This window comes from Xenopus tropicalis, chromosome 2, assembly GCF_000004195.4.
Source record: "Xenopus tropicalis strain Nigerian chromosome 2, UCB_Xtro_10.0, whole genome shotgun sequence".
Lineage (NCBI taxonomy): Eukaryota > Metazoa > Chordata > Amphibia > Anura > Pipidae > Xenopus > Xenopus tropicalis.
In genome coordinates, this window is record NC_030678.2 from 167,754,165 (window position 1) to 167,781,574 (window position 27,410).

General features: G+C 44.5%; 1 protein-coding gene across 3 annotated transcripts in view; it reads left to right on the forward strand.

Moving 5' to 3' along the window:
* The window catches only part of nox4 (NADPH oxidase 4), a 117,674-nt gene extending 96,917 nt beyond the window's left edge, over positions 1-20,757 (forward strand). For all 3 annotated transcript variants that reach the window (XM_004912170.4, XM_012958029.3, XM_012958031.2), the window contains 5 exons: positions 3,321-3,440; positions 5,468-5,576; positions 9,192-9,260; positions 14,490-14,590; positions 19,642-20,757. In XM_004912170.4, the coding sequence (XP_004912227.2) occupies positions 3,321-3,440; positions 5,468-5,576; positions 9,192-9,260; positions 14,490-14,590; positions 19,642-19,762 (520 nt within the window). In that variant the 3' untranslated portion in view covers positions 19,763-20,757. The remainder of the gene's footprint in view (positions 1-3,320; positions 3,441-5,467; positions 5,577-9,191; positions 9,261-14,489; positions 14,591-19,641) is intronic.
* Positions 20,758-27,410: the final 6,653 nt, after the last annotated feature.

Here is a 27,410-nt window from a genome sequence, read left to right on the forward strand (position 1 = left end):
TATTGGGGCAGAACAGCCCTATTGGGTTTATTTAATGGTTAAATGATTCCCTTTTCTCTGTTATAATAAAACAGTACCTGTACTTGATCCCAACTAAGATATAATTACCCCTTATTGGGGCAGAACAGCCCTATTGGGTTTATTTAATGGTTAAATGATTCCCTTTTCTCTGTAATAATAAAACAGTACCTGTACTTGATCCCAACTAAGATATAATTACCCCTTATTGGGGCAGAACAGCCCTATTGGGTTTATTTAATGGTTAAATGATTCCCTTTTCTCTGTAATAATAAAACAGTACCTGTACTTGATCCCAACTAAGATATAATTACCCCTTATTGGGGCAGAACAGCCCTATTGGGTTTATTTAATGGTTAAATGATTCCTTTTTCTCTGTAATAATAAAACAGTACCTGTACTTGATCCCAACTAAGATATAATTACCCCTTATTGGGGCAGAACAGCCCTATTGTGTTTATTTAATGGTTAAATGATTCCCTTTTCTCTGTAATAATAAAACAGTACCTGTACTTGATCCCAACAAAGATATAATTACCCCTTATTGGGGGCAGAACAGCCCTATTGGGTTTATTTAATGGTTTAATTATTTTTTAGTAGACTTAAGGCATGGAGTTCCAAATTGCAGAAAGATCCCTTATCTAGAAGACCCCAGGTCCCGAGCATTCTCTATAACAGATCCCATACCTGTATCTTCAACAAAAATTGTAGGTATATGTTATGTCAGATAGGGTTCCTGTGATGTGAGTGGCCCCTCTGTTTCCCCATGTGAGTATAGAGAATGCAAAACCTACCTTGGATGAAGAGAGATTCCATGAGAAGAGATGGGAAAAGAACTGCATATCCCATTAGAGTCTAAATGGTGGTTTTCTAGGTATCATGTGACTGTTAGTAATGGTTGGTCAGACCTATATTAAATCTTTGGGTTCAAGAACCTGGGGGAGAACTGTACATTGTATACGGGGTCTTAATGAGTGAGGATGAGCTGTCTTGAGGGCTTTAACTTCAAAGAATAGTAGAAGGTGAATGAGCCACCATTACAGTATGTCAATCCCTCTGAAGACACTTGTAGAATGATTGATGGTGGATACCCAGAGTCTCCATGTAATGGTTTAGCTTGAGCCCCCCTGAAGTTTTCCTTTGTGGTAGTAACTGCCCGACTCAATGAAAAAATCAATGAACCCCAATATTATAGTAGCAGTAACACTCTTGCTCCTTCCCCACTGTACATGAGGGTCCTATGTGTGTGTTGGGGTCCTATGGAGTCAGGGATGGAACCCATTTGTTCCTTTGTGAGCAAAACTAGAACACCATTTGGCATTTGTGTGGTTCACTTATTCCATAACAAATACATTATAAGGGGAAGCAAAGAGAAATAACCAAAAAAACATAGATTTTTTTATGGTTATTTTGATTTTATTATGATTTTCATTAATTGTCAGTGATTCCAACCACTGCCTGCTATCAAACTCCAGACTAGACCATTACAGAACCACAAAGAATAAAGAATAAATACTGGCTGTAATTTGTCCGTTTCCTGCCTCTTACTTGAAGTTAGTTTCAAGGTAACCATCCTTTTAAAGGAAATACAAACCCCCAATTTAATGTAAAATTGCTCAGAGTGATTTTCTAAAGGCTTTTGCAATTTACATTCATTTTTTTCCCCCCCAAGTTTTCAAGTTTTAAATAAAAGAATCTGAAACAACAGTGCTGGTCATTTTGGCAAAACTGAAATGGATTTCCAGAGAAAAGGAAAGTCGTAAATATAAAAGGGCATTGACTCAAGGGATGAAAACATAATTTTGCCCCTTTATAGGTCCCTGGTAAGGCCTCACCTTGAGTATGGGGGGCAGTTTTGGGCTCCAGTCCTTAAGAAGGATATTAATGAGCTGGAGAGAGTGCAGAGACGTGCAACTAAACTGGTTAAGGGGATGGAAGGGTTAAACTATGAGGTTAGACTGTCGAGGTTGGGGTTGTTTTCTCTGGAAAAGAGGCGCTTGCGAGGGGACATGATTACTCTGTACAAGTACATTAGAGGGGATTATAGGCAGATGGGGGGGATCTTTTTTCCCATAAAAACTATCAACGCACCAGAGGCCCCCCTTTAGATAAGAGGAACGGGTAGGGGGTTCCTCACGGTGAGGGCAGTGAGGGGGTTGGGGAATGCCCTGCCGGGGGATGTTGGGTAGGGGGTTCCTCACGGTGAGGGCAGTGAGGAGGTTGGGGAATGCCCTGCCGGGGGATGTTGGGTAGGGGGTTCCTCACGGTGAGGGCAGTGGGGTTGGGGAATGCCCTGCCGGGGGATGTTGGGTAGGGGGTTCCTCACGGTGAGGGCAGTGAGGGGGTTGGGGAATGCCCTGCCGGAGGATGTTGGGTAGGGGGTTCCTCACGGTGAGGGCAGTGAGGGGGTTGGGGAATGCTCTGCCGGGGGATGTTGGGTAGGGGGTTCCTCACGGTGAGGGCAGTGAGGGGGTTGGGGAATGCCCTGCCGGGGGATGTTGGGTAGGGGGTTCCTCACGGTGAGGGCAGTGAGGGGGTTGGGGAATGCCCTGCCGGGGGATGTTGGGTAGGGGGTTCCTCACGGTGCGGTCAGTGAGGGGGTTGGGGAATGCCCTGCTGGGGGATGTTGGGTAGGGGGTTCCTCACGGTGAGGGCAGTGAGGGGGTTGGGGAATGCCCTGCCGGGGGATGTTGGGTAGGGGGTTCCTCACGGTGAGGGCAGTGGGGGGGTTGGGGAATGCCCTGCCGGGGGATGTTGGGTAGGGGGTTCCTCACGGTGAGGGCAGTGAGGTTATGGAATGCCCTTCCTAGTGATGGGGTAATGGCAGATTCTGTTAATGCCTATAAGAGGGGCCTGGATGAGTTCTTGAACAATCAGAGTATCCAAGGCTATTGTGATACTAATATCTACAGTTAGTATTAGTGTTTGTATATATAGTTTATGTATGTGAGTGTATAGATACTGTAGGCCAGAGTTTATAGATAGGTCACAACGGACCAGAGAATCATCAAATGACTCTTCTTTGTTCTCTAACTTTAATTTCTAAGCAGAGCAACACCACAAGGTGTTCCTATTCTCAGGAAATCCATTTTCAGATGACTTTATCAAGTCAGCCTAAATGACCAGCGAGTGGTGCTGTTGCATCAGATTCATTACATTAGCAATTTCAAAACTGCTAATATCTAGAAAAAAATGTAATATTGTAAAGTGTTTTGAAGAGCATTAACATCCATGTGTTTATTCTCTATGACCCTTTCCATTTTGCTGACCTGGGCACCTTCTTTTTTCCCTTTTATTTGCAGGATATATGTGGATGGGCCGTTTGGAAGCCCCTCGGAAGAAGTTTTCAATTACCAAATCAGCCTGTGTATTGCTGGGGGCATCGGTGTAACTCCATTTGCTTCTGTACTCAACCGGCTGCTGTATGTATTGTCTGACAGTTTATATTACACAAACAGAATATCTGGTTGTGGGTAGGATATTCAGATGTGGGTATAGATGCAGGTCAGTGGCTCATGGGTTGGGTTGTGGGTCTTATCCATATTCCTTATCTTATATTATATTTATTATCTATATTTTACTCATTTAAACATTTTTTTACCCTCCCCCACTTCTGATGATGTCACTTCCAGTTTGCAGCAATAGCACTTCCTGTTTAATGGTGGTCAATGGGTCGTGGATCAAGGCAGTTGTGGTTCAGTTCAGGTAGCAGGTCAAAGCAAGTAAAAATGGGGGTTGCGGGTCTGGGTAGGGTCTCAGACAATGGGTCTCATTGATCTATTGTGTGATAGGACAACACCCAACAATTGAATACAGGTATGGGATCCGTTATCCAGAAACCTGTTATCCAGAAAGCTCCAAATTACGGAAAGCTTGTCTCCCATAGACTCCATTTCAATCAAATAATAAAGAATTTGAAAATTGATTTCCTTTTCTCTGTAATAATAAAACAGTACCTGTACTTGATCCCAACTAAGATATAATTACCCCTTATTGGGGCAGAACAGCCCTATTGGGTTTATTTAATGGTTAAATGATTCCCTTTTCTCTGTAATAATAAAACAGTACCTGTACTTGATCCCAACTAAGATATAATTACCCCTTATTGGGGGCAGAACAGCCCTATTGGGTTTATTTAATGGTTAAATGATTCCCTTTTCTCTGTAATAATAAAACAGTACCTGTACTTGATCCCAACTAAGATATAATTACCCCTTATTGGGGCAGAACAGCCCTATTGGGTTTATTTCATGGTTAAATGATTCCCTTTTCTCTGTAATAATAAAACAGTACCTGTACTTGATCCCAACTAAGATATAATTACCCCTTATTGGGGCAGAACAGCCCTATTGGGTTTATTTAATGGTTAAATGATTCCCTTTTCTCTGTAATAATAAAACAGTACCTGTACTTGATCCCAACTAAGATATAATTACCCCTTATTGGAGGCAGAACAGCCCTATTGGGTTTATTTAATGGTTAAATGATTCCCTTTTCTCTGTAATAATAAAACAGTACCTGTACTTGATCCCAACTAAGATATAATTACCCCTTATTGGGGGCAGAACAGCCCTATTGGGTTTATTTCATGGTTAAATGATTCCCTTTTCTCTGTAATAATAAAACAGTACCTGTACTTGATCCCAACTAAGATATAATTACCCCTTATTGGGGCAGAACAGCCCTATTGGGTTTATTTAATGGTTAAATGATTCCCTTTTCTCTGTAATAATAAAACAGTACCTGTACTTGATCCCAACTAAGATATAATTACCCCTTATTGGGGCAGAACAGCCCTATTGGGTTTATTTAATGGTTAAATGATTCCCTTTTCTCTGTAATAATAAAACAGTATCTGTACTTGATCCCAACTAAGATATAATTAATCCTTATTGGGGGCAGAACAATCCTATTGGGTTTAATTAATGTAGACTTAAGGTATGCAGATCCAAATTGGAAATGGAAAGACCCCTTATCCGGAATTCCCTTGGTCCTGAGCATTCTGGATAACGGGTCCTATACCTGTACAAGCAAATTTAAAGTCCTGTCAGACCTGGTACTGTAAAGTGATATACATATTGCTGACCAGTCACATTAATGGCATTTGGCGCTTATATTTATTCATTCATTTTGCAGCCCAATCTGTTAGGTGTGAGATAATTGAATGTGATATGTGTAATTACCTTCTGATAAACTGCTTAATTAGCACGCATTTAATGATGGACTGCGATAAAAAAAATGCTCTATATTCCCCCCCCCCCCCCCAGCCTTTCATGGATTAGGCCGTTAACAGGTTTAAACTAATCCCGTTTAGTCGTTAAGCAAATCACCTCAAATTGATTTTGGTAATGAAAATACAGTATTTTATTATTTGCAAATGGAGCGACGGTATCTTGCCTTGCTTTAATGAGAGAGCGCGGCCGCTAATGGCGATTTAATATTTCAACAGAGATTCCTGGGATGGCTGCAAACTGCAGAGACTGTACTTCGTGTGGGTTTGCAGAGACATCCATTCCTTTCTCTGGTTCGCAGATCTCTTGTGCTTGTTGCACAGAAAGGTAATGGGGGGCTGTTATACATGTTTGGTCAGTTATAGACAACAATTGCAAGGATGCCATTTGCAGCGCTGTTAAAGCTTTCCATCCCTGATAAGTGGGTTGAATTTCTTCCTGCAGCGCCTGGCAGGGAATAAAAGATTTGGGGCGAATTTCCACGTTTCACCATTGGCAGATTGTTTCGCGAAACGGATGAAAAAATTCGCCGGGCGACGAAAGAATAGCCACGGGTGATAAAAGAATAGCCGCGCAACAAAAGAATAGCTGCGCAACAAAAGAATAGCTGCGCAACGAAAGAATAGCAGCGCAACGAAAGAATAGCCGCGGGCGACAAAAGAATAGCCGCGGGCGACAAAAGAATAGCCGCGGGCAACAAAAGAATAGCTGCGGGCGACAAAAGAATTGCCACGGGCGACGAAAGAATAGCCGCGGGCGACTAAAGAATAGCCGCGGGTGACGAAAGAATAGCCGCGGGTGACGAAAGAATAGCCGCGGGCGACGAAAGAATAGTCGTGGGCAATGAAAGAATAGCCGTGCGACGAAAGAATAGCCACGGGCGACGAAAGAATAGCCGTGGGTGACAAAAGAATAGCAGCTGGCGACAAAAGAATAGTCGTGGGCGACAATTTTTTTGACACGCGACTTTTCCGCCATTCCGTGAATAGTCGGGGGCGACGAAAGAATAGCCACGGGCGACGAAAGAATAGCTGCGGGCGACAAAAGAATAGCCACGGGTGACGAAAGAATAGCCGCGCAACGAAAGAATAGCCGTGAATTTTCGTGAATTTTCCGCCGTTACGTGAATTTTTCGGCGAAGCAAAACGGGACAGATTCGCTCATCACTACTCCTGTCTTCTCTTTAGGGAAATGGAGTTTTATCGCCCATAGGATTTGTAGTTCGACAGGCAGCAAAATGCTGGGGATTGGTGCTATATTGACTTTAATGGGATCTGTCCAGTGTCGGACTGGCCCACAGGGATACCAGGAAAATTCCCGGTGGCCCCAGGAGTCAGGGGGCCCTCCTGCTTCCAGCCATTTGGCCTAATTTAACATTTATTCCCTGGTCAGTATTATGTACTTCAACGTGCAGGACCCCAACAAATAAATGGGAATTCTCTCAACCCCAGAATTCCTGCAATAGTCTGTATTTAATTCTACCCAATGTCACAGGCAAAACAAGATATGTTCTGTCAACTTTAATAGCAGATACACTATATGGACCAAGGTATGTGGACATCCTGTCTCACTATTGGAATTGGTTATTTAAGCCCCAGACACTATTGCCGGCGCCGGTACCACTACATCAAACAATGACATTGACAATTCTGTGCTTCCTACTTGGCAATGGTTTGGGAAAGACTTTTTATTGTTTCAGCACCAAATAGTGCCCTCTTGTACAAAGTAAGGTCCATACAGAATAGGTTTGCCAAGCTGGGAGTGGAAGAACTTGCCTGGCCGGCCCAGAGCCCTGACACCAACCCAACTGAATACCATTAAGATGGATTTGAAAGGAAACTGGGAGCCAGGCATGATATCCAACATCACTGCCCAATGTCTTAATTATGAATGAAAGCAAATGCCACCAACATCTACTGGGAACCTTCCCAGAAGAGTAGAGGCTGTGGAGGAGCAACTTCATATTGACTACACATAGGGGGTGATTTATTAACTTTCGAGTTTACCGTATTTTTCGCCCTATAAGACGCTCCAGAATATAAGACGCACCCAATTTTAAAGGAGGAAAATCTAGAAAAAAAAGATTCTGAAGCAAATACTGTAGAAAAATATTTTATATCAACTGTATAAAGTTAATTGTCTCTGGGCTCGCACATAATGAGGCTTCCCCCAGGGCCCCCCCCCAAGCATCCTTCAGCTTCCCCCAGGGCCCCCCCAAATATCCTTCAGCTTCCCCCAGGCCCCCCCAAAGTATCCTTCAGCTTCCCCCAGGGCCCCAACAAGTATCCTTCAGCTTCCCCCAGGGCCCCCCAAGTATCCTTCAGCTTCCCCCAGGGCCCCCCCAAGTATCCTTCAGCTTCCCCCAGGCCTCCCCCAAGTATCCTTCAGCTTCCCCCAGGGCCCCCCCAAGTATCCTTCAGCTTCCCCCAGGGCCCCCCCAAGTATCCTTCAGCTTCCCCCAGGCCTCCCCCAAGTATCCTTCAGCTTCCCCCAGGGCCCCCCCCAAGTATCCTTCAGCTTCCCCCAGGGCCCCCCAAGTATCCTTCAGCTTCCCCCAGGGCCCCCCCAAGTATCCTTCAGCTTCCCCCAGGGCCCCCCCAAGTATCCTTCAGCTTCCCCCAGGGCCCCCCCAAGTATCCTTCAGCTTCCCCCAGGCCTCCCCCAAGTATCCTTCAGCTTCCCCCAGGGCCCCCCCCAAGTATCCTTCAGCTTCCCCCAGGGCCCCCCCAAGTATCCTTCAGCTTACCCCAGGGCCCCCCCAAGTATCCTTCAGCTTCCCCCAGGGCCCCACCAAGTATCCTTCAGCTTCCCCCAGGGCCTCCAAGCATCCTCCAGCTTCCCCCAGGGCCCCCCCCAAGTATCCTTCAGCTTCCCCCAGGGCCTCCAAGCATCCTCCAGCTTCCCCCAGGGCCTCCCCCAAGTATCCTTCAGCTTCCCCCAGGGCCTCCAAGCATCCTCCAGCTCCCCCACGGCACCCCCAGCATTCTTCAGCTTCCCCCAGGGCCCCCAAGCACCTTCCATTTTCCCCCAGCGGCCTCCGTCTCCCGTGATGTCTTCCTCTCTGTGCCGCGGCTCCCAGCAGCTTCTGTGCTTTTATAAGGTTGCGCCCTGTACGTGTGACGTCACACGTAATTTCCTTTCGTAATTAACATTTTTTTTTTTGCACTAATTTTTGAGTTATGGCTCACAAACTCCAATGTCTTATTTATTAAGTGCAAAAAAATCCAAAACTCAAAAAAAAAATTCAGCTAAAAGCTTGCTAGTTCCTGTAGAAGTCAATAGGAGTTGCCCTAGGCAAAGCCAAGCCATATTTTCAATTTCAGATATTCAAGGTTTTTGAGTTTTATTTGGCGACCAGGGGAAGCAGCAATAGGGTCAGGTCAGGTCTGGGCCGCTGGGGCCCACCGGGTATTTTCCCGGTCCAGTCTGACCCTGGATCAACCATTAGACATTTCTTCAAAAACACAACTCTGTATGGGCAAGAACTTATGTATTTATGTTTACAATGAATGTATTTATTTATGCTGTTTGGCATAGAATATGGGAATAGTTTGTTCTGCTTCTCTGTATATTTGTATTTATTTATCTAAGAGGGCATTGCAATGGCTGCTCGGATGAGGAAACCTCAGTAAAGGCTCCAATGTCAAAGCACCATCAGGGGGTCACGTTATGATAAAACAAAAAGTAGAAGGCTTGCTGGAATTGGTAATAAAATGCTTCCATGGAAACCCTAAATCCAGAGACAGAGATTACGGGGGAAGAAGCACGGCTTTATCGTTGCTCAATATAATATTATGCTATGTTTAAGTATGTGGGCAAATCATATATATTTACTGCTTACATAAAGCCTAAATTAAATTAGACTTTTTCTTATTATATAGAAGCTCTCAGAAACAGAAATAAAATAAAAATATGCTCATTATGTTTATTTTACTTTACAAGCTTTGGCAGGAAAATCGACCCGACTACTTGAATATCCAACTGTACCTCAGCCAGACCAATGGAATTCAGGTATGAGTTCTGCAGCCTCTGTTTCACTTGCGTTGTTTCACTTTCTTGCGATATTGATCCTTTGGTACGCCAGCTGCCGCACAAACATTTGGCAAGTTTTTAAATTCTGTGATAATATATAATAGGTTCTTGGAGCCATTACCATAACCCAGGGATCCCCAACCTTTCTTACTTGTGAGCCCCAGTCATATGTAAAATGACTTGGGGAGCAACACTAGCACCATAAAAGTTCATGGAGGAGCCAAATAAGGGCTGTGATTGGCCTCTATGCACCCTATCAGCTTACAGGGGCTTTATTTGGTAGGAAATCTTGTTTTTATTCAACCAAAACTTGCCCCCAAGTCAGGAATTCAACCTCACTGCCCTCACCGTGAGGAACCCCCTACCCAACATCCCCCGGCAGGGCATTCCCCAACCCCCTCACTGCCCTCACCGTGAGGAACCCCCTACCCAACATCCCCCGGCAGGGCATTCCCCAACCCCCTCACTGCCCTCACCGTGAGGAACCCCCTACCCAACATCCCCCGGCAGGGCATTCCCCAACCCCCTCACTGCCCTCACCGTGAGGAACCCCCTACCCAACATCCTCCGGCAGGGCATTCCCCAACCCCCTCACTGCCCTCACCGTGAGGAACCCCCTACCCAACATCCCCCGGCAGGGCATTCCCCAACCCCCTCACTGCCCTCACCGTGAGGAACCCCCTACCCAACATCCCCCGGCAGGGCATTCCCCAACCTCACTGCCCTCACCGTGAGGAACCCCCTTAGTTCCTTGAAAGAAAAGTTCAGTTCCTTAAGACCAAAGGGGGGGCCTCTAGTCTTTTGGTCTTTTTATGGAAAAAAGACACCTCAATATCTGTCTATAATCCCCTTTAATGTACTTGTAATCAGGTCCCCTCACAAGCGCCTCTTTCCCAGAGAAAACAACCCCAACCCTGACAGTCTCACCTCATAGATTAACCCTTCCATCCCCTTTACCAGTTTAGATGCAGTCTCTGCACTCTCTCCATCTCATTAATATCCTTCTTAAAGGGCACCTATTACCCCCATATTTTATCCACAAAAAATCCCCAAATCCTTCTCTGTTAAGGATACCCACTACCATATAGTGTATAAATCACATTTACATAATTTCTGCCTTGCTTTTATCAGAAATGACCCTCATTTGCCAGTTTGCTGCCCAGTTCTTCAATTTAGTCAGTTCTGCAAAGTGGCAGCATCCTGCACAGAGACAGTACTTACAACGTTCTGCTTTCATTCTCACTACAGAAATAGGGATTAGTAGAGCTAAATAGGTGCCTGATATATAATGTCAGGAGAAAGTGTTAATTAGGCCATGGTACCTTCTCTGCTTTCAGTTTTTCTACAGAAAGAGAATGAAAGCCTTAGACTCTGCGTTGACACCTAATAGGGATTAATAAGGGTTTATTTAATATTGTTTTCCTATAGTAAACTAAATCTACACTACACAAAGGCAAAACAGGCATTTTTACAAAAAATTTAGATGCAGATATTCAGTATGCCAGACTAATACCTTCTAAGCCAGATGGAACATTGACCCCCGTGGTTGAGGAGTCAGGACTCCCAGTGTCGGTCTGGCCCACCAGGATACCAGGAAAACTCCTGGTGGGGTCAGGGGGCCCTCCTGCTCACCCAACCATTTGCCTTGTATGCCTATACCATGGCCATTACTCAATTCTATATGAGAAGAAACAGAAGAAATGGAAGAAAGGATAGATAATAGTATGTAAAAAGAAGTAATTAAGAAATCAAAGAAAGTGGGTGAAAAGGGAAGGAATGGTAGTCTGGAGAGTGGGCCTAAGGTCTAAGGTTTTCTGGTGGGCCCTTGGCACCCCAGTCCGATACTGAGGACTCCATATAATTTCCCTGAACTAGGGATGCACCGAATCCAGGATTCGCTTCGTTATTCGGTATCTCTACCACAGATATACTGTACCCCTGAGAGCACCCCCTTACTTCAGATAAATTCCCAGCATCCCATACTCCAGCACACCCACTCTGCAGCAGCCGGAGCACCGAAGGTTGCCGATCCCTACTCTCCCCATATGAAAATATGAAATTGAGTTTTAGATTGGATTTCTCAACCATTCCCTGTGTGAAAATGTCATCTCTCTGGGAGCTAATATCTAATAACCCTCTGTTAGAGGGAAGTCTGTATTTAATGGACAGATGATTACATTCTTTAGAATTCAGAAAAGAAATATATGTGTTGACCCATCAGAGCTTTGGTGGGAAACTCTCAGCATTCAACAGCCCAGGGCAGGCAGCGCCAGGGGCTATATTTGTTATTTATTTACATTATAATCATGTTTGTCACCAACCTGCACAAAGAGGCAGAGAGAACAGAGCCTTATACAGTAGTAGGAAAATACACGTACATGTTCAACCATTTTTGTCTCATTTTTGTAAAACCTTCTATAACTTCTAGTGATTGTGGTTAAACAACATTAGAAAGATCCTCAGGAAAGATAATGAAGGTATAGTGGCCCTTTAATCAGTTTTTTGGGTTTGGCCGAACCCCCGGATCCATAGCATATGCTAATTAGGATCCAGAAGGGGTAAAAAAAAAATTCCCCCTAACATTTAACCCTTTCAAATCCTAATTAGCATATGCTAATTAACACGAATTAGGATTCGGATTCAGTTCGGCCAGGACCGTGGATTCAGTCGAATCCGAACCCTGCCAAAAAAGGCTGAATCCTGGATTCGTTGCATCCCTAGTTTGGGGACATTGTATGGAGTCCTGACTCCTCAACCAAAGGGTGTCAAGGTTCCACCTGGCTTATATGGACTCTTCAACCAAGGGGTGTCAAGGTTCCACCTGGCTTATATAGACTCCTGACCAAAGGGGTCAATGTTCCACCTGGCTTATATGGACTTCTGACTCCTGGACCAAGGGAGGGGGGGGGGTCAAGGTTCCACCTGGCTTATATGGACTCCTGACCAAAGGGGTCAATGTTCCACCTTGCTTATATGGACTCCTGGACCAAGGGAGGGGGGGTCAAGGTTCCACCTGGCTTATATGGACTTCTGACCAAGGGGGTCAATGTTCCACCTGGCTTATATGGACTTCTGACTCCTGGACCAAGGGGGGGAGGTCGAGGTTCCACCTGGCTTATATGGGCTCCTGACCAAGGGGGTCAATGTTCCACCTGGCTTACATGGACTTCTGACCAAGGGGGTCAATGTTCCACCTGGCTTATATGGACTCCTGGACCAAGAGGAGGGGGGTCAAGGTTCCACCTGACTTATATGAAGTCCTGACTCCTGGACCAAGTGAGGGGGGTCAGGGTTCCACCTGGCTTATATGGACTCCTGACCAAGGGTGTCAATGTTCCACCTGGCTTATATGGACTCCTGACTCCTGGACCAAGGGGGAGGTCAAGGTTCCACCTGGCTTATATGTACTCCTGACCAAGGGGGCCAAGGTTCCACCTTGCCATAGGAATGTTTTCCTTTTTATATTTCCCTAAGGTGTGAGTATATGCACAGAATTTTTTTTTACAATCTGTTTAATTCACATATGAGATGTATGACTGTAATTTCCTTGTAACACCTTCCTCCCCTCCCCTTGAGCTTGTGAATATTTTTGTTCAGTTTTGGTTCACTTACCCTGAGATCCTTCACGTTTCCAAACGTATACAGTTTATTGTAAATCTGAAATCAGCTTGGCCACTGCTTATTTTGCAGTTTTATAAATAGGCAGGTGGGAACTACCATTCCATTTACTGCTGTTTCATCTTTGTGGTTGCCTGGCAACTTCACATTAGTACCAAAAGGGAGTTCCTGCCATTGGGTCCAACAAGGTCACTCATATTATCTCTCTGTTCTGCAATATGCTTATTTAGTCTGTAGATGTAGGCAGGGACTTCCGTTATATCTCCATTGGCTTTTTCACTGCCGTGCCATCTGTGTGGTTGTCTGGCAACTGCATATAAGTGCCAAACGGGGGGTTACTGCCATGGGGGCCAACAAGGCAACACATAACATCTGAAATATGTTTGTTAGTCATTATATACAGGCAGGGATTTTAACTTACTTTTTTTTTTTTTTTACTGCCAATGCCATCTGTATGGCTGCCTGGCAACTTTCCATGTTGTGGACTGAGATTCATAATAGGCCCTGGCATTTCAAGTACACAGAGGCCCAAACAGCCCCCCCACAGGTCCATTAATTAGGAACTGTCTATGGCAGTGACCCCCAACCAGTGGCTCAGGGGTAACATGTTGCTCCCCAACCCCTTGGGTGTTGCTCCCAGTGCCCCCAAACCAGGGAGTTATTTTTGAATTCCTGACTTGGGGGCAAGTTTTGTTTGAATAAAAACAAGATTTCCTACCAAATAAAGCCCCTGTAAGCTGATAGGGTGCATAGAGGCTGCCTAATAGCCAATCACAGCCCTTATTTGGCTCCTCCATGAACTTTTATGGTGCTTGTTTTGCTCCCCAAGTCTTTTTACATTTGACTGTGGCTTATGAGTAAGAAAGGTTGGGGACCCCTAGTCTATGGCACCTTACAGCAGCCCTTCTGGCATTTGCCAGAATCTACAAATGATCAGTCTAGGCCTGGTCATGGGGTCAAACAAGGCAACGCATAACATCTCTCTACTTCAATATGCTTTCTATGTAGGCAGGAAACTATCATTACATCCTAACTGTCATTTTTACAGTTGAGCCATCTGTGTGGTTGCTTGGCAACTGCCCATTAGAGCCAAAAATGGTACCTCCATGAGGGCCAACAAGGCAACTCATAACAATTCTCTCTTATGATTACTGGGTCTTTTTAGTCAGGCAGGTTCTACCATTGCATTTACATTAGTGCCAACAGAAACGGCTTTGGGCGCCAATAAGGCAACTCATGTCTTCTGCATTATGCTCCAGTTTCCTCCATCATTCATGGATGCTGGAATACAGTCTCAGTTAGTACACCAAGTACATGATTTAGTAATTTCTTGACAGAAGAAACGGGCAGGCGGTGTAATAATGGACACGAAATTGATATCCTCCATTCAGTCCCTGTAACGTTGATCCAAACACAAGCCCTCTCCTTCGGGTACCGCTTACAATCGACTGGAAAGATCAGTAAAGGCAGGTTCCCAGCACGGCTGCCCTTGTATAAAGGCATGAACACGTACGCAAGAATAATCAGAGACGTGCCGCTATTAGAGCCTTGCATGATTACTAATCCTGCCAACTGTGCTATTTCTTGCAGAATATAATTGGCGAAAAATATCAAGCTTTGAACTCGCGGCTTTCCATCGGACGCCCCCAGTGGAAACTTTTGTTTGAGGAGGTAGCCAAGTCAAGCAGAGGGTGAGTACCGCTTCCCGAGGTATCTTCCAATGAGAATTGGGCTGCACATTAGCCCCGTCTAATAGCTTTTTTCTTTCCTGTTGCCATTTCGTGAGGTTTTATCTAATAAGGCAGATGCCGCAGTCACTGATGTCACATCTAATTCTCTCACAGATATTTTTTTTTTCCCCGGCTCGTAGGAGGACAAAGGAGTCACAAATTCTTTTTCAATTTGCACAGCCGATTGGGAAATTGCACAAAAGGAGCCAAGCGCCGGATTGAAAAGGTTAAACGTAGCCGCCAAATCTAAATCTTTGCATGAAAAGAGCAGCGAAAGCAAGTGTCCTTTATACGCCGTTAAATTGGGAGTTTGGACGTGAGCGCATTATTTTTTTGGTCTCGCAATTCGGTTCCGCCAACAGCTTGGACTTAGTTATTACTTGTGAATAAATGCCGGCCAGGGAGTAAGGGTAACTGCCGGCACAAGGGCTGTATTTTCTGGCAAACGGCTTATATATTCTTGTAATTAAAGCTGCCGGCGAAGCTCCTGGTGCATAACACGGAGTATCTTGTGGAAACAAAACAAACTGCTGCCAAAATGTTAATTGAACCATAAAAACAACTTCAGTATATCTAGTGCCTTGTGTTGGGAGGCTGTAGGAACGGCACCTTAGGGAGTTTGCATGTATATTGTCTCAGGCTGGGGTAGAGATAAAGTTTCAGTATTCAGAGTTGTTTTTGGTTAGTCAGTTTGTTCTGTTAAACTCAAAGGGTGAAGACACACGTAGCTACTTTGTAGCAGCTACTTGTCACGGCTACTAAAATCCGGAGAAATCCCCTGCCATAGACAATACTGAGAATTGCCTCTGCTAAACCACATGTGGAGACAGTTATCAGTAAATGATCAGCATTATTTAGTTTAGTAGCCGTGACAAGTAGCTGCTACTAGTAGTTCCATGTGTCTTCACCCTAAACGATCATTAACTTATATCTCAAATTAAAAAGTGTAAGTGCATACCTGTTAATGCTCACTCTAAGGGCACTCCTGTGCCATCGGGGTTGAACTCAGGGTCGAACTGGCCCATCGGGACAATGGGAAAATTCCTGGTGGGCTCTGGTCAGGCAAAATTATGACCGTGCATTTTGTTGTGGAACACACTTCCATCTTCCCTGGTGGTGTGGCAGGTTTGATGAGGCCTGTTCTTGTCGTAGTTTGATGGTTTGACCAAAGTGCCAAAGATCGGATTACTCTATCGCCCTCTGATGGGTGGGCATATCAGTGTAAAGATCCACTCATTTGGAGACCACGCCAAATAAGCAAATCTTATAGTGTATGGCCACCTTAAGTAGTTAGAAGGTCTTCTTATGTCCAACGTGGTTACACCCCAAGCCCTCAGTAACCACTCACTCACACAGATCAGGAAACTAACATTTAGTGCCAAAATCCCTCACTGCTCTGAAATATCAGCACCATTGTGGCCAGGTACGGGATTGGCCTAAAGCGTCAAACCAGAAACTGCCGCCTTGGATTTACAACAACCCAGCCAGCATTGGTAGCACTTATAATGTCATCTCATAAAGTAACAACTGATAACAATGCCATGAAAACAGTCCCTGACGAGACTCTCGCAATGCCTGGTGTCCACATTGTATCCCTCAACTTATTGCTAGCTAGATACAAGGGGGGCACAGGGGGGACAATCGTCCCGGGTGTTTTTAGCTTTAATCAAGTCCGGGCCCTGCTTGCTCCGGCTCCAGTGCTGTTCTCCGCTATGTGCCGTGGCTCTCTGCTACTTCTGCGCTTTTATCGTACTGATGTCACACGCGCGGGGCGCAACCTTTTAAAAGCGCAGAAGTACTGGGGAGCTGCGGCACATAGCGGAGGACAGCACCTGAGCCGCAGGAGGCAGGGTGGGAACTGAAAGATGCTTGGGGGGGGGGCCCTGGGGGGAGCCAAAGGATGCTTGAGGGGCCTGGGAAGAAACAGGAGGATGCTTGGGGGGAGCCGAAGGATGCGGAAGGAAGCAGCAGGGAGCAGGCCATAGTATGAGTAATTTGGGGGAGGACCACCAATGTTTTAGGGGGCCCTGGGCTGGCTAGCAATGATTTAGGGGGGTACCTGCCCTGGCACCAATGCAAAACATAACCCCTGGCCACCAATGTTTTTAGGGGGGCCCTGGCTGCCAAAGTTTTAGGGGGCCCTGGGCTGGCTAGCAATGATTTAGGAGGTACCTGCCCTGGCACCAATGCAAAACATAACCCCTGGACACCAATGTTTTTAGGGGGGCCCTGGCTGGCTAGCAATGATTTAGGGGGGTACCTGCCCTGGCACCAATGCAAAACATAACCCCTGGCCACCAATGTTTTAGGGGGGCCCTGGCTACCAAAGTTTTAGGGGGCCCTGGGCTGGCTAGCAATGATTTAGGAGGTACCTGCCCTGGCACCAATGCAAAACGTAACCCCTGGACACCAATGTTTTAGGGGGGCCCTGGCTACCAATGTTTGTATGTCCTTTGTAATGATGGGAGGGGTCACTGGGGGAGGGGCCATTGGGGGTGTAGGAGGAGGGGGGGGGCCAGAAAACTTTGTTGTTAGGGGCCCCATGATTTCTGATGGCGGCCCTGGCTAGATACAGTGTTTACCAGTTGTGCGGCCCATAGAACCAGGTGCACTGCAAATACCAGCAGCAGCCTAAGCAACAGGTTCCAAAGTTGGACTCCACCATGTGGTGAATGCTGTACTAGGAACAATATCTGGGGCTGGTCACACAGCATTAATGTGTATGGAACCAATACATTTAATATCATCTCTATTATGTTCCCATAAGGAGTTATGGTCATTATATTATTGGTCCAGTCCATATACACAGAATAATTCACACTAGTACTAGCCCCTTTTGGGGCTAATTTAGCAACACTGGGCTAATTTGCCTGCAGGAGATTACTCATAGTAACCAATCAGAGAGCCTTTTTGTCAGCTGCAGGTAGAACAATGTCTACGACAATTTGATTGGTTGCCATGGGTTGCTACCTGCAGGAAAAGTTGCCCAATGTTGATACCTCTGGGTGTGGAGGCAACACCTTGGGTGAAGGTAGAATGGGGGATATAAAACAATTCAGCCCTATTTGCACTGCCTGGATGCCTTGAAGCCACACATATATTTATAAGATATATATACAGTATATAGCCGGGGTTGAGTCAGGTTGCCACCATTTTATTAATGTCACCTTTGATGCCATTATATTTAGTAGGTGACCTTTTACATAGGTGGTATTAATTCAGTTTGGTTTATATCCCCTTTAACCAACTGTCAGCCAAAACCTATGATGTGCCTTGGTACCGTATTACAGACTCGGTTTCCCTCGGGAACGGCTCTGAATTGATTTCACGTATTTATATAAATTGACTTTATCGAGTCTAGAATTAGATTTTTCTAGTTTTGTCCTAAACAAACAAACTATCAATTTATACGTTTGAATAAAAAGCAAAATAAAAACGTGCAGTCGGCTGCCTTCGCGGAGTGTTTACCGCGCCGTTTTGCAGCACAAAAGGAAAGGAATTAGGCTTTTCAGCTGCCAAGTTTAATGTTGGCGTAACTGGTGATCAAAGTGCCGCACTTGAAACCGGGAGAGACTCACAGAACATTCAGCATTTTTATTGCTGGGGAATAGGTGCACTTGTAATTAATGGGAGTAGATGGGAAATACAATATGATTCTGATAAGCCTGTACTGTACAATAGGAACAATTACTATGCCTCCTTCTTACTTATTAGCCATTATTTCTGTAGTGCTGGCACCTTTTGAGAGATTGTTCATCATTCACATGAACCTCTTCCCCAGTGAGCTTACAATCTAAGGTTCCTATCACATTCCCATCAGTCTCTGCCCCAGTGAGCTTACAATCTAAGGTCCCTATCCCATTCCCATCAGTCCCTGCCCCAGTGAGCTTACAATCTAAGGTCCCTATCACATTCCCATCAGTCCCTGCCCCAGTGGAGCTTACAATCTAAGGTCCCTATCACATTCCCATCAGTCCCTGCACCAGTGAGCTTACAATCTAAGGTCCCTATCCCATTCCCATCAGTCCCTGCCCCAGTGGAGCTTACAATCTAAGGTCCCTATCCCATTCCCATCAGTCCCTGCCCCAGTGAGCTTACAATCTAAGGTCCCTATCCCATTCCCATCAGTCCCTGCCCCAGTGAGCTTACAATCTAAGGTCCCTATCCCATTCCCATCAGTCCCTGCCCCAGTGAGCTTACAATCTAAGGTCCCTATCCCATTCCCATCAGTCCCTGCCCCAGTGGAGCTTACAATCTAAGGTCCCTATCCCATTCCCATCAGCCCCTGCCCCAGTGAGCTTACAATCTAAGGTCCCTATCACATTCCCATCAGCCCCTGCCCCAGTGAGCTTACAATCTAAGGTCCCTATCACATTCCCATCAGTCCCTGCCCCAGTGAGCTTACAATCTAAGGTCCCTATCACATTCCCATCAGTCCCTGCCCCAGTGAGCTTACAATCTAAGGTCCCTATCCCATTCCCATCAGTCCCTGCCCCAGTGGAGCTTACAATCTAAGGTCCCTATCCCATTCCCATCAGTCCCTGCCCCAGTGAGCTTACAATCTAAGGGCCCTATCACATTCCCATCAGCCCCTGCCCCAGTGAGCTTACAATCTAAGGTCCCTATCACATTCCCATCAGTCCCTGCCCCAGTGAGCTTACAATCTAAGGCCCCTATCACATTCCCATCAGTCCCTGCCCCAGCGGAGCTTACAATCTAAGGTCCCTATCACATTCCCATCAGCCCCTGCCCCAGCGGAGCTCTCCTTCTACCAAGGCAATTATTATGAAGCCATCAGGTTTGAGGTGCAAAGACCTAACAAGCTTAATAAATTGATGACATAATCTTCCAGCCCCCATCTGATCATTGCCCCACCCCTTTCTCCAGCAATGGCTGCATACTTAGTTTTGTTATTGGAGTTCAAGTGATCTGATGTTTTGAAGCTTTTTGAAGAGAAGACCGGCTCTTTTCCCTTAAAACTGAATCATTTGCTTTGTTTTGTTTCCTTCCAGGAAAACAGTTGGCGTTTTCTGTTGTGGCCCGAAAGGAATATCCAAAGAACTTCATAAACTGTGCAACAGCGCTAATCAGTACGGGACGACGTTTGAATATAATAAAGAATCATTCACTTAGAAGCCAACAAGGATGAGATGATACAACAGTAACCAAATATGAAACGGCCCCAAATACTAGAACCTTCGTCTCTACATCTTACAGGGAACTGAATATACCGCGATGCACAATCTGGCCCAACTGTGACAATGTTGTTCTCTTTGGGCAGCTTGATAGGATTACCGTGAAGGAAAATGAATGAACCTGAAGATACTGCGTCTACGCGTTTTGAACCTTTTTTCAAAAATTTTTTGTAGAGTCTCTACACAAAAGGAGCGTCACTCAACACAAAATAGGTGGGATGTGCCTGGATGTGTCATAGGTGGATCTGGTTGAGTTGGGGGTGGATCTGGTTGAGTTGGGGGTGGATATGGTTGAGTAGTGGGTGGATCTGGTTGAGTTGTGGGCGGATCTGGTTAAGTTGTGGGCAGATCTGGTTGAGTTGGGGGTGGATCTGGTTGAGTTAGGGGTGGATCTGGTTGAGTTGGGGGTGGATCTGGTTGAGTAGTGGGTGGATCTGGTTGAGTTGGGGTGGATCTGGTTGAGTTGTGGGTGGATCTGGTTGAGTTGTGGGTGGATCTGGTTAAGTTGTGGGCGGATCTGGTTGAGTTGTGGGTGGTTCTACGTGTTATTCAGGCCAATTGGGAGAAGCAAATGTTGACATTCCAGAAAACTTCAACTCCCATAATTCCACTAACCCAGACGGTGATAGATCAGCAAAATCTGGAACACTTGGTATTACCTCTTTCTACTTAATCATTGGGAACATATAATTTCTATTTTATTCAAGGGAATACAATGTGCTGTGTTAGAGCATCGATATATATATACACTGTATATCTGTAAAACATTCCATACCATCAAGTCTTCAATGCAGTCATGGCTAGAAAATCACATTTTGGACATAATTTGATGAAAAAATCAATACCTAAGGTTAATTTCCAGATTCTGACAGTTTCCAATATGGACACTTGTTCTGCCATCACATTAAATATATATATATATATATATCTTTACTGGGCACTTTATAGCAGTTGTTCCTAAACTGTGGGGCAAAATGGAGACCTGGAGCTGTAGTGGTGGGACTCAGCCTTAAGCCAATGAGGTTAAGATTTGGGGACAACTCCTATTTACTCTACTTAGTACCCCTGAAAGGCCAGCCTGAAGGTCAAATTAGGTGAGATCTGGGGTGAACACTTATTTGCTGTCTTGGATATTCTTGGAACTATGGCTGAATGACTGTTACGCCAATAGTATCCTACATTTGAACCTTATTATGGGCTAAGGGGTGAAGTAAACAAAAGTTAGACTTTCAAAGAGGGCCTAAAGCGTGTCAACCAAAGGCATAAGACTGCTCTACCATTAATGTTTCATGGTTGCCTTGTTTAGTGGCCAACTCTTTTGTAAAAGGTTGTCATGCATTTACATTGGTCCATTGGGCTTGTGTATAAAACCTCCAGAAATTGTTGCAGAACTTTTTCTTACAGATGGGGCAAACGATCTTGCATGCACAGGTCACTGCTTGTTATGGACTGCTCCATCTGTAGTTCAGCTCCATTTGTAGTTCAGCTCCATCTGTAGTTCAGCAGCAGATACGACAAGAGAGTGCTGCATTCGTTTGTTACATATTATGAAGCACCAGTTGTTGCCTTTGTATACAATCTGGGTGAAATGAAAGTCATAGATACATGGAACATGTCACAGATCCAAATATAAGTCATGACCTACAATATATAGCTTGTAGCCATGAAATCTCCTCTGCTGTCACAAACTCTCAATGGTCGCCGAGACGTTCATTACGAGCTACTCTCAGAATACTGGGTCAAGGTCTTCAGGCAATTCTTTTGTATTGATTACACAACCCACCGAGTCCTTAAAATCTACTTTTACCCAAAGGACTTTTACGTATGAGGCTTAAATCCTTCTTTGTTCTCTATGATCGTAGGCAAAAGCACATGTGTTTCCATCTTTGCACCCAGCAGATTATTAGCCAAATTGCCCCACACAACCCAATGACTCTGTTTATTCACCTAAAATCTCAGTTGAAATGAGGTAACACAGCTGTTTCACTTCATTTATAGTCACCGTACATATAACGATGGCTTCTGTAATGCAGCTTAGTGTAACAACACCCCTGTGTATTTTATTAGGAGATTATAACACCCACACCATCTCAGGATCATTGACTGGAGTCCCAGTTGTTTGGAGAAGCAGTAGATGCACCATCAGTATGCAATTAAATACCAGTCTTACCTCCTGCCCCGAAGCCTCCTATCCCATGTTCATTAGTTGGTTCTTACTCCCAATCAAGATCATCTCAATTATAGTTAAAGCCTATGAACACTAAGGGGCATACACATAAACCCCTTTAATTTGGAAATTGCAACATATACAGCAGTGATCCCCAACTAGTGGCTCGGGGGCAACATGTTGCTTCCCAACCCCTTGGATGTTGCTCCCAGTGGCCTCAAAGTAGGTGCTTGTTTTTGAGTTTCTGACTTGGAGTCAAGTTTTGGAGGTATAAAGACCATGTGTACCTCCTCTCCTCTTCTAGTCACCATAAGGGTGAAGACACACAGAGCTACTAGTAGCAGCTACTTTTTCGTTGCTACTAAAGGCCAGAAAATCCCCTGCCATAGACAATACTGAGAATTGCCTCTGCTAAAACGCACGTAGAGATAATTATCAGTAAATGATCAGCATTGTTTATTTTAGTAGCCAAGACAAGTAACTGCTACTAGTAGCTCTGTGTGTCTTCACCCTAAAGGTTCCCATACACCTTCAGATCCGCCTAAGGGTGGGCGATATCGGGAGAATCCAGGCTAATTCAGTCGTTTTACCCTGGGGGCCAAACAATCTAATTATAATGACGGGTATAGGCAAAACCGGTCTGGGAGCCGATGTGGTCCCCGATCCGACTTTTTTAACCTGCCCAATCGATATCTGGCCGATTTCAGGCCAGATATTGGTCGGGCAGGCCTGTCGGTAGTGCCCCTACACGGGCTGATTAGCTGCAGAATCGGTCTAAGGGGCCCATATCGGCAGCTGGAATTGGCGCGTGTATGGCCACCTTTACATTACCAAATAACCAATCAGAGCTTTTATTGGGCACCCACTTGTTTCATGCTTGTTTCATGTGGTTCACAGGTACAGGGACCCCTGATATACAGTAACAACTCGGGTCAGTTTCATCAGGAGCCATTTAATCTGCTTGTATATTTTTGGGGTGTGGAAGGAATACAAAGCAAGGGTAACCCCCACATGAAGCACATACACAGGGACAGCATTGCTAACCATTGTGTGGTTGTATAAGTATTACATGAGCTTCCTTAGTCCATTATGCATGAGAATAGGGTGCAACTACCAGCCGGTGGGACATTTTTATTTATTTATTATTATCAATCTTTACATATTCTGCACTGCAGCGCTTTACAGAGAATGCTCTTCTTTCCCGAGTCCTTGCCCAAGGGACAGGCTGCTTTCCCTGACATACACACAGAGGCACACTGGGGTCATTTTAATCTGGGGTAAAGGAGCTAGTCAAATATTGTTTTGTCTGGAAAGGAACTGTAGTACCAGAGATTAAGCCACAAACATGCAGCTAATACCCTGGTTCAAATGAAACTCTGGATGGCAGCATTGCATGGAAGCAAAGGGAGCTACAGTACTGTATCTGCACATAGTCATCATCATTTATTTACATAGGGCCAGCAAATGACACAGCGCTTTACATTCATTTCTAATAAACAGGGATCAACAGTAATTAAACAAGAGAGTTACATAGTGCCATTGTGATTGGATTAGTGGAAGAGTATATATGCTGAGGGCTTCCCATACCAGCCAGTTGAACTGAAGAAGCTGCTCGGATGAGGAGTGAAACGTCTTCAATGATTACTAAACAAGTCCAGTTGCTTCAAATTTATTTATACTAGATATACCATGACCTGGATGAATGAAAATCTTCATAGACATAAACAAACAAGGGTTTACAGAGTAAAGGTGCCCATACACGGGTCCCTTAGACCGATTCGGCAGCTAATTGGCCGGTGTAGGGGCACTACTGACGGGCCTGCCTGACCCACATTGGGCCTGAAATCGGGCAGATCTTGATCGGGCAGGTTAGAAAATCTAATTGTCTCATTGATGTGGTCCCTGGACCGACTTTGCCTATACCCGTCGTTATAATTCGATCGTTTGGCCCCAGGGCCAAATGATAGAATTAGCCTGGATTCTCCCGATATTGCCCACCCAAAGGTGGGGATATTGAGAGAAGATCCGCTCGCTTGGCGACATCACCAAGCGAGGGGATCTGAAGGTGTATGGGGACCTTAAGAATAGGAGCAGAGTGTCCTATTCACAAGAGCTTACAATCTAAAGAGGTTAAGGTTACATTGGAAACAAAAGGAAAGAGATTGGTGATTTATGGTACATAAATAAATGTCTGATCAATTGAGATACGTTGAATATGCTTTCCTAAATAGATGGGTCTTTAGGGAGCGTTTGGAAGGAAGGGGAGAGTCTGATAGGTGGAGGCAGAGACTTCCAGAGACAGGAAGAAGTTTTGCAGTCAAGAAGGAGATGAAGTGACGAGAGGCGAGGAGATGAGATGAGAGAGGTCAGGGGCAGAGAGTAGGTTGTGTGATGGAGTCTAGAGCTGAAATGTAGGGAGGGGCTTCATAACAAGGGAGTGTTAGTTATTTGAATTGGATTCTAGAGGAGATTGGGGGCCAGTGAAGAGGTGCATAGGGGAATGACTGGTGTGGAACAATGAGATAGAATGAATTAGTCTGTTCATGGTGCCTTGTATTTCTTCTGCTTTGCACATATTAAGTGCCATTATGGTCAAACCATCATAGGACTGTAGAGTCAATATTAGTATATGGTACACTTCCCTGATAGGAAGATTATATATGTATCAGACTTGCAATACATGTTATGGAAGTGTGCAATAATAATAACGTATAATGTCCTATTTCTATTTTGTTTCAACCAATATAATAGTTATTTTTTTAATTTATCCTTTTAAAACTCTACAGAGCAGAGCAGTCAGACTGTGAGACCAGAGAGAGGCTACCTCCTCTCCATGCCCAGTCATGGCAGCACTTTGTTTTTTTATATACCATCCTCTGATACTTCTGCCCAAGATTTTATAGTACTATGATTGGTCCGAACATTTTTCCTTTGTGTTTCTAACAGAAACTGTTGCATTTAAAGTTTTTTGGTTAAGAGCTTTTCTTCTGAAGGCAAGGTGGAGAGGAATACAAGAGTTTGCAGACCTGGAACCCAAACTGTGATGGGTGTAGCCTTGGAGTGGACATATAAATATATCAGGTCTTGATTAAAAACAAGATAACCACGGTAACGGAGAAATACTATATATTAAAACTATCATAGCAAAATGCAGACTGCTGGGAAACGGGGTTACAAGCCATTTTGTACAATATATCACAAATAAAAGCTTTATCTATTTTGTTGTTGATTTCCAAGTGTATTTCATTTATGTATCTTTAGTTTTAACTGAAAGTACGTTTCTTATATTCATTTCCATTGTCGGTAGAGATGGTGCAAAACTATCATTTTTGGATGTGGCTGAATGCCACAAAATCACAAATATTGACTCCAAACCCTAATTGCATATTATTGTTCAGAGGTTTAATGTTGCGTGATATTTAGGGGGTGGGATTTAACTGAATGCTAAAGAACAGTATTTACATGACATGGGCAGGGTCAAGTTTGCGACTCCTCTTTACTGACCCCCATTGACCTTCTAACTAGCGATGATCGAATTTTTTCGCCAGGCATGGATTCGCACGGAAACATTTTTGTTGCGTGCCAAACTGGGCATGGTCGCGTCAAAAAGGGTGCGCTTGCGTCAAAAAAGGGCGCAGTCACGTAAAAAAAACCTTGCGTCAAAATGCGCGGGCGACAAACAAAAATAGACGCGGGCGACAAAAAAACCTGCGGGCGACAAAAAAACGTGTTTCGCTATTTTTTCGGCGAACTTTCTTGCCGTTTCGTGACAGATTTGCTCATCACTACTTCTAACCAACACAGATGCAGATTATGTGTTGAAAAGACCAGAGCCCATTTGTTTAGCATAACTTAGCCATTATAGAACTTAATAAACAACCAACTGGATCCCCACCAATAGCGGCTGAAGGCTGCATTTGTAAAGATCCCCTGTTCCCCACTATCCAAACCCTGAGGCTAGCCCACTTCTTATTTAAACACTATCTGCAACCCCTAGCCTCAGACATACAGTAAATAACTTTCCATCCCCGTGATCATATTATTTACTGCCCCACGTGGCTCAGTTGGCTGAGACTATTTACTCAGTATAATCCCTACCGACACCCCCACACACCGGTGCCCATAACATTTATGCCATATTGAACCTGTTCCCATATCGACCTGATGTTGGGCCTGATTCACTAAAGGGCGATAAAAATTATCGCACGCTTTTTCGCGTTAAAAAACGCAAAATAACTTGCGCGCGATTCACCATAGTATTATCGCGTGCGAAAAATCGCCATTTTCGCATGGGGTATTTCTCGCACTAGTTTTACCGTTTTGCGTTAATTTCCGCGCTGAAAAGAATACGATCGCATGATTCACTATAACTTTTGCGCGCTAAATATCGCATTCGGCTATACGAAAATTAACACCTACTACAGGCAGGCGAAAAATTATACAAAAGTACAGTAAATGATTTTTTGCAATAAAATATGGACTTACAGTGTTATTTATTCAAGTCTGTGTTTCCCCCAGAGTGACGCAGCCGCCAGTTTGCAGCGAAATGTTCATTTTTAATACAGTAATTTTCTGCAAGTATTGGCGTGTATGGCTAACATGGCGTGCGTTCATTTGCGCAACTATTTCTATTTGGCTACAAGTGATGAAATGTTTCGCCAGGCATGGATTCGCAGCGAATTTTTGGACGTGCGTTGAATTTTTTCGCGGCAGATTTTTTCATGCGTTTCACAAAACAATCCGCCAATGGCAAAACGCATGAAAAAATTTGCCACGCAAAAATTTACCGCACATCCACAAATTGATACAAGTGTCAAAAAATAATAGTCACAGCAACAATTTTTTTGCCCGCACAACATTTTTGCCGTTTCGTGGATCTTTCGAAAGATTTGCTAATTTTTCACTAAAGAAACCAGAACACATTTGCTCATCACAAGTGGCTACTATTTATAAGCATCTACTATTTATATGCTACTATTTATATGCTACCATTTATATGCTACCATTTATATGCTACTATTTATATGCTACCATTTATATGTGGCTAATATTTATATACACCATTTATATGCTTCGACAATTTTTATACACTATTTCTATGCTACCATTCATATTCGGCGATTATTCGCGTAATTTAGCGCATGTACAGGCAAATACCGCGTTGAAATAGTCTTTCGCGAGTTAAATAATGCTTGCAATATCGCGCGTAAAAAAGCGCGAGTATGCTTATAGTGAATCGTGCGAAAAATCGCCAAAATTAAGCGGCGGTAAAAATTTTAGCGCACAATAAGAATAGCGCACGTTTTATCGCCCTTTAGTGAATCAGGCCCGTTGTTCCCTGGTCTCATAATGTGTTACATTTTTAGAAAAATTGTGGCTTTTGCTTTATGTCAGAGCAGCCACAATACCTTAAAGGTGG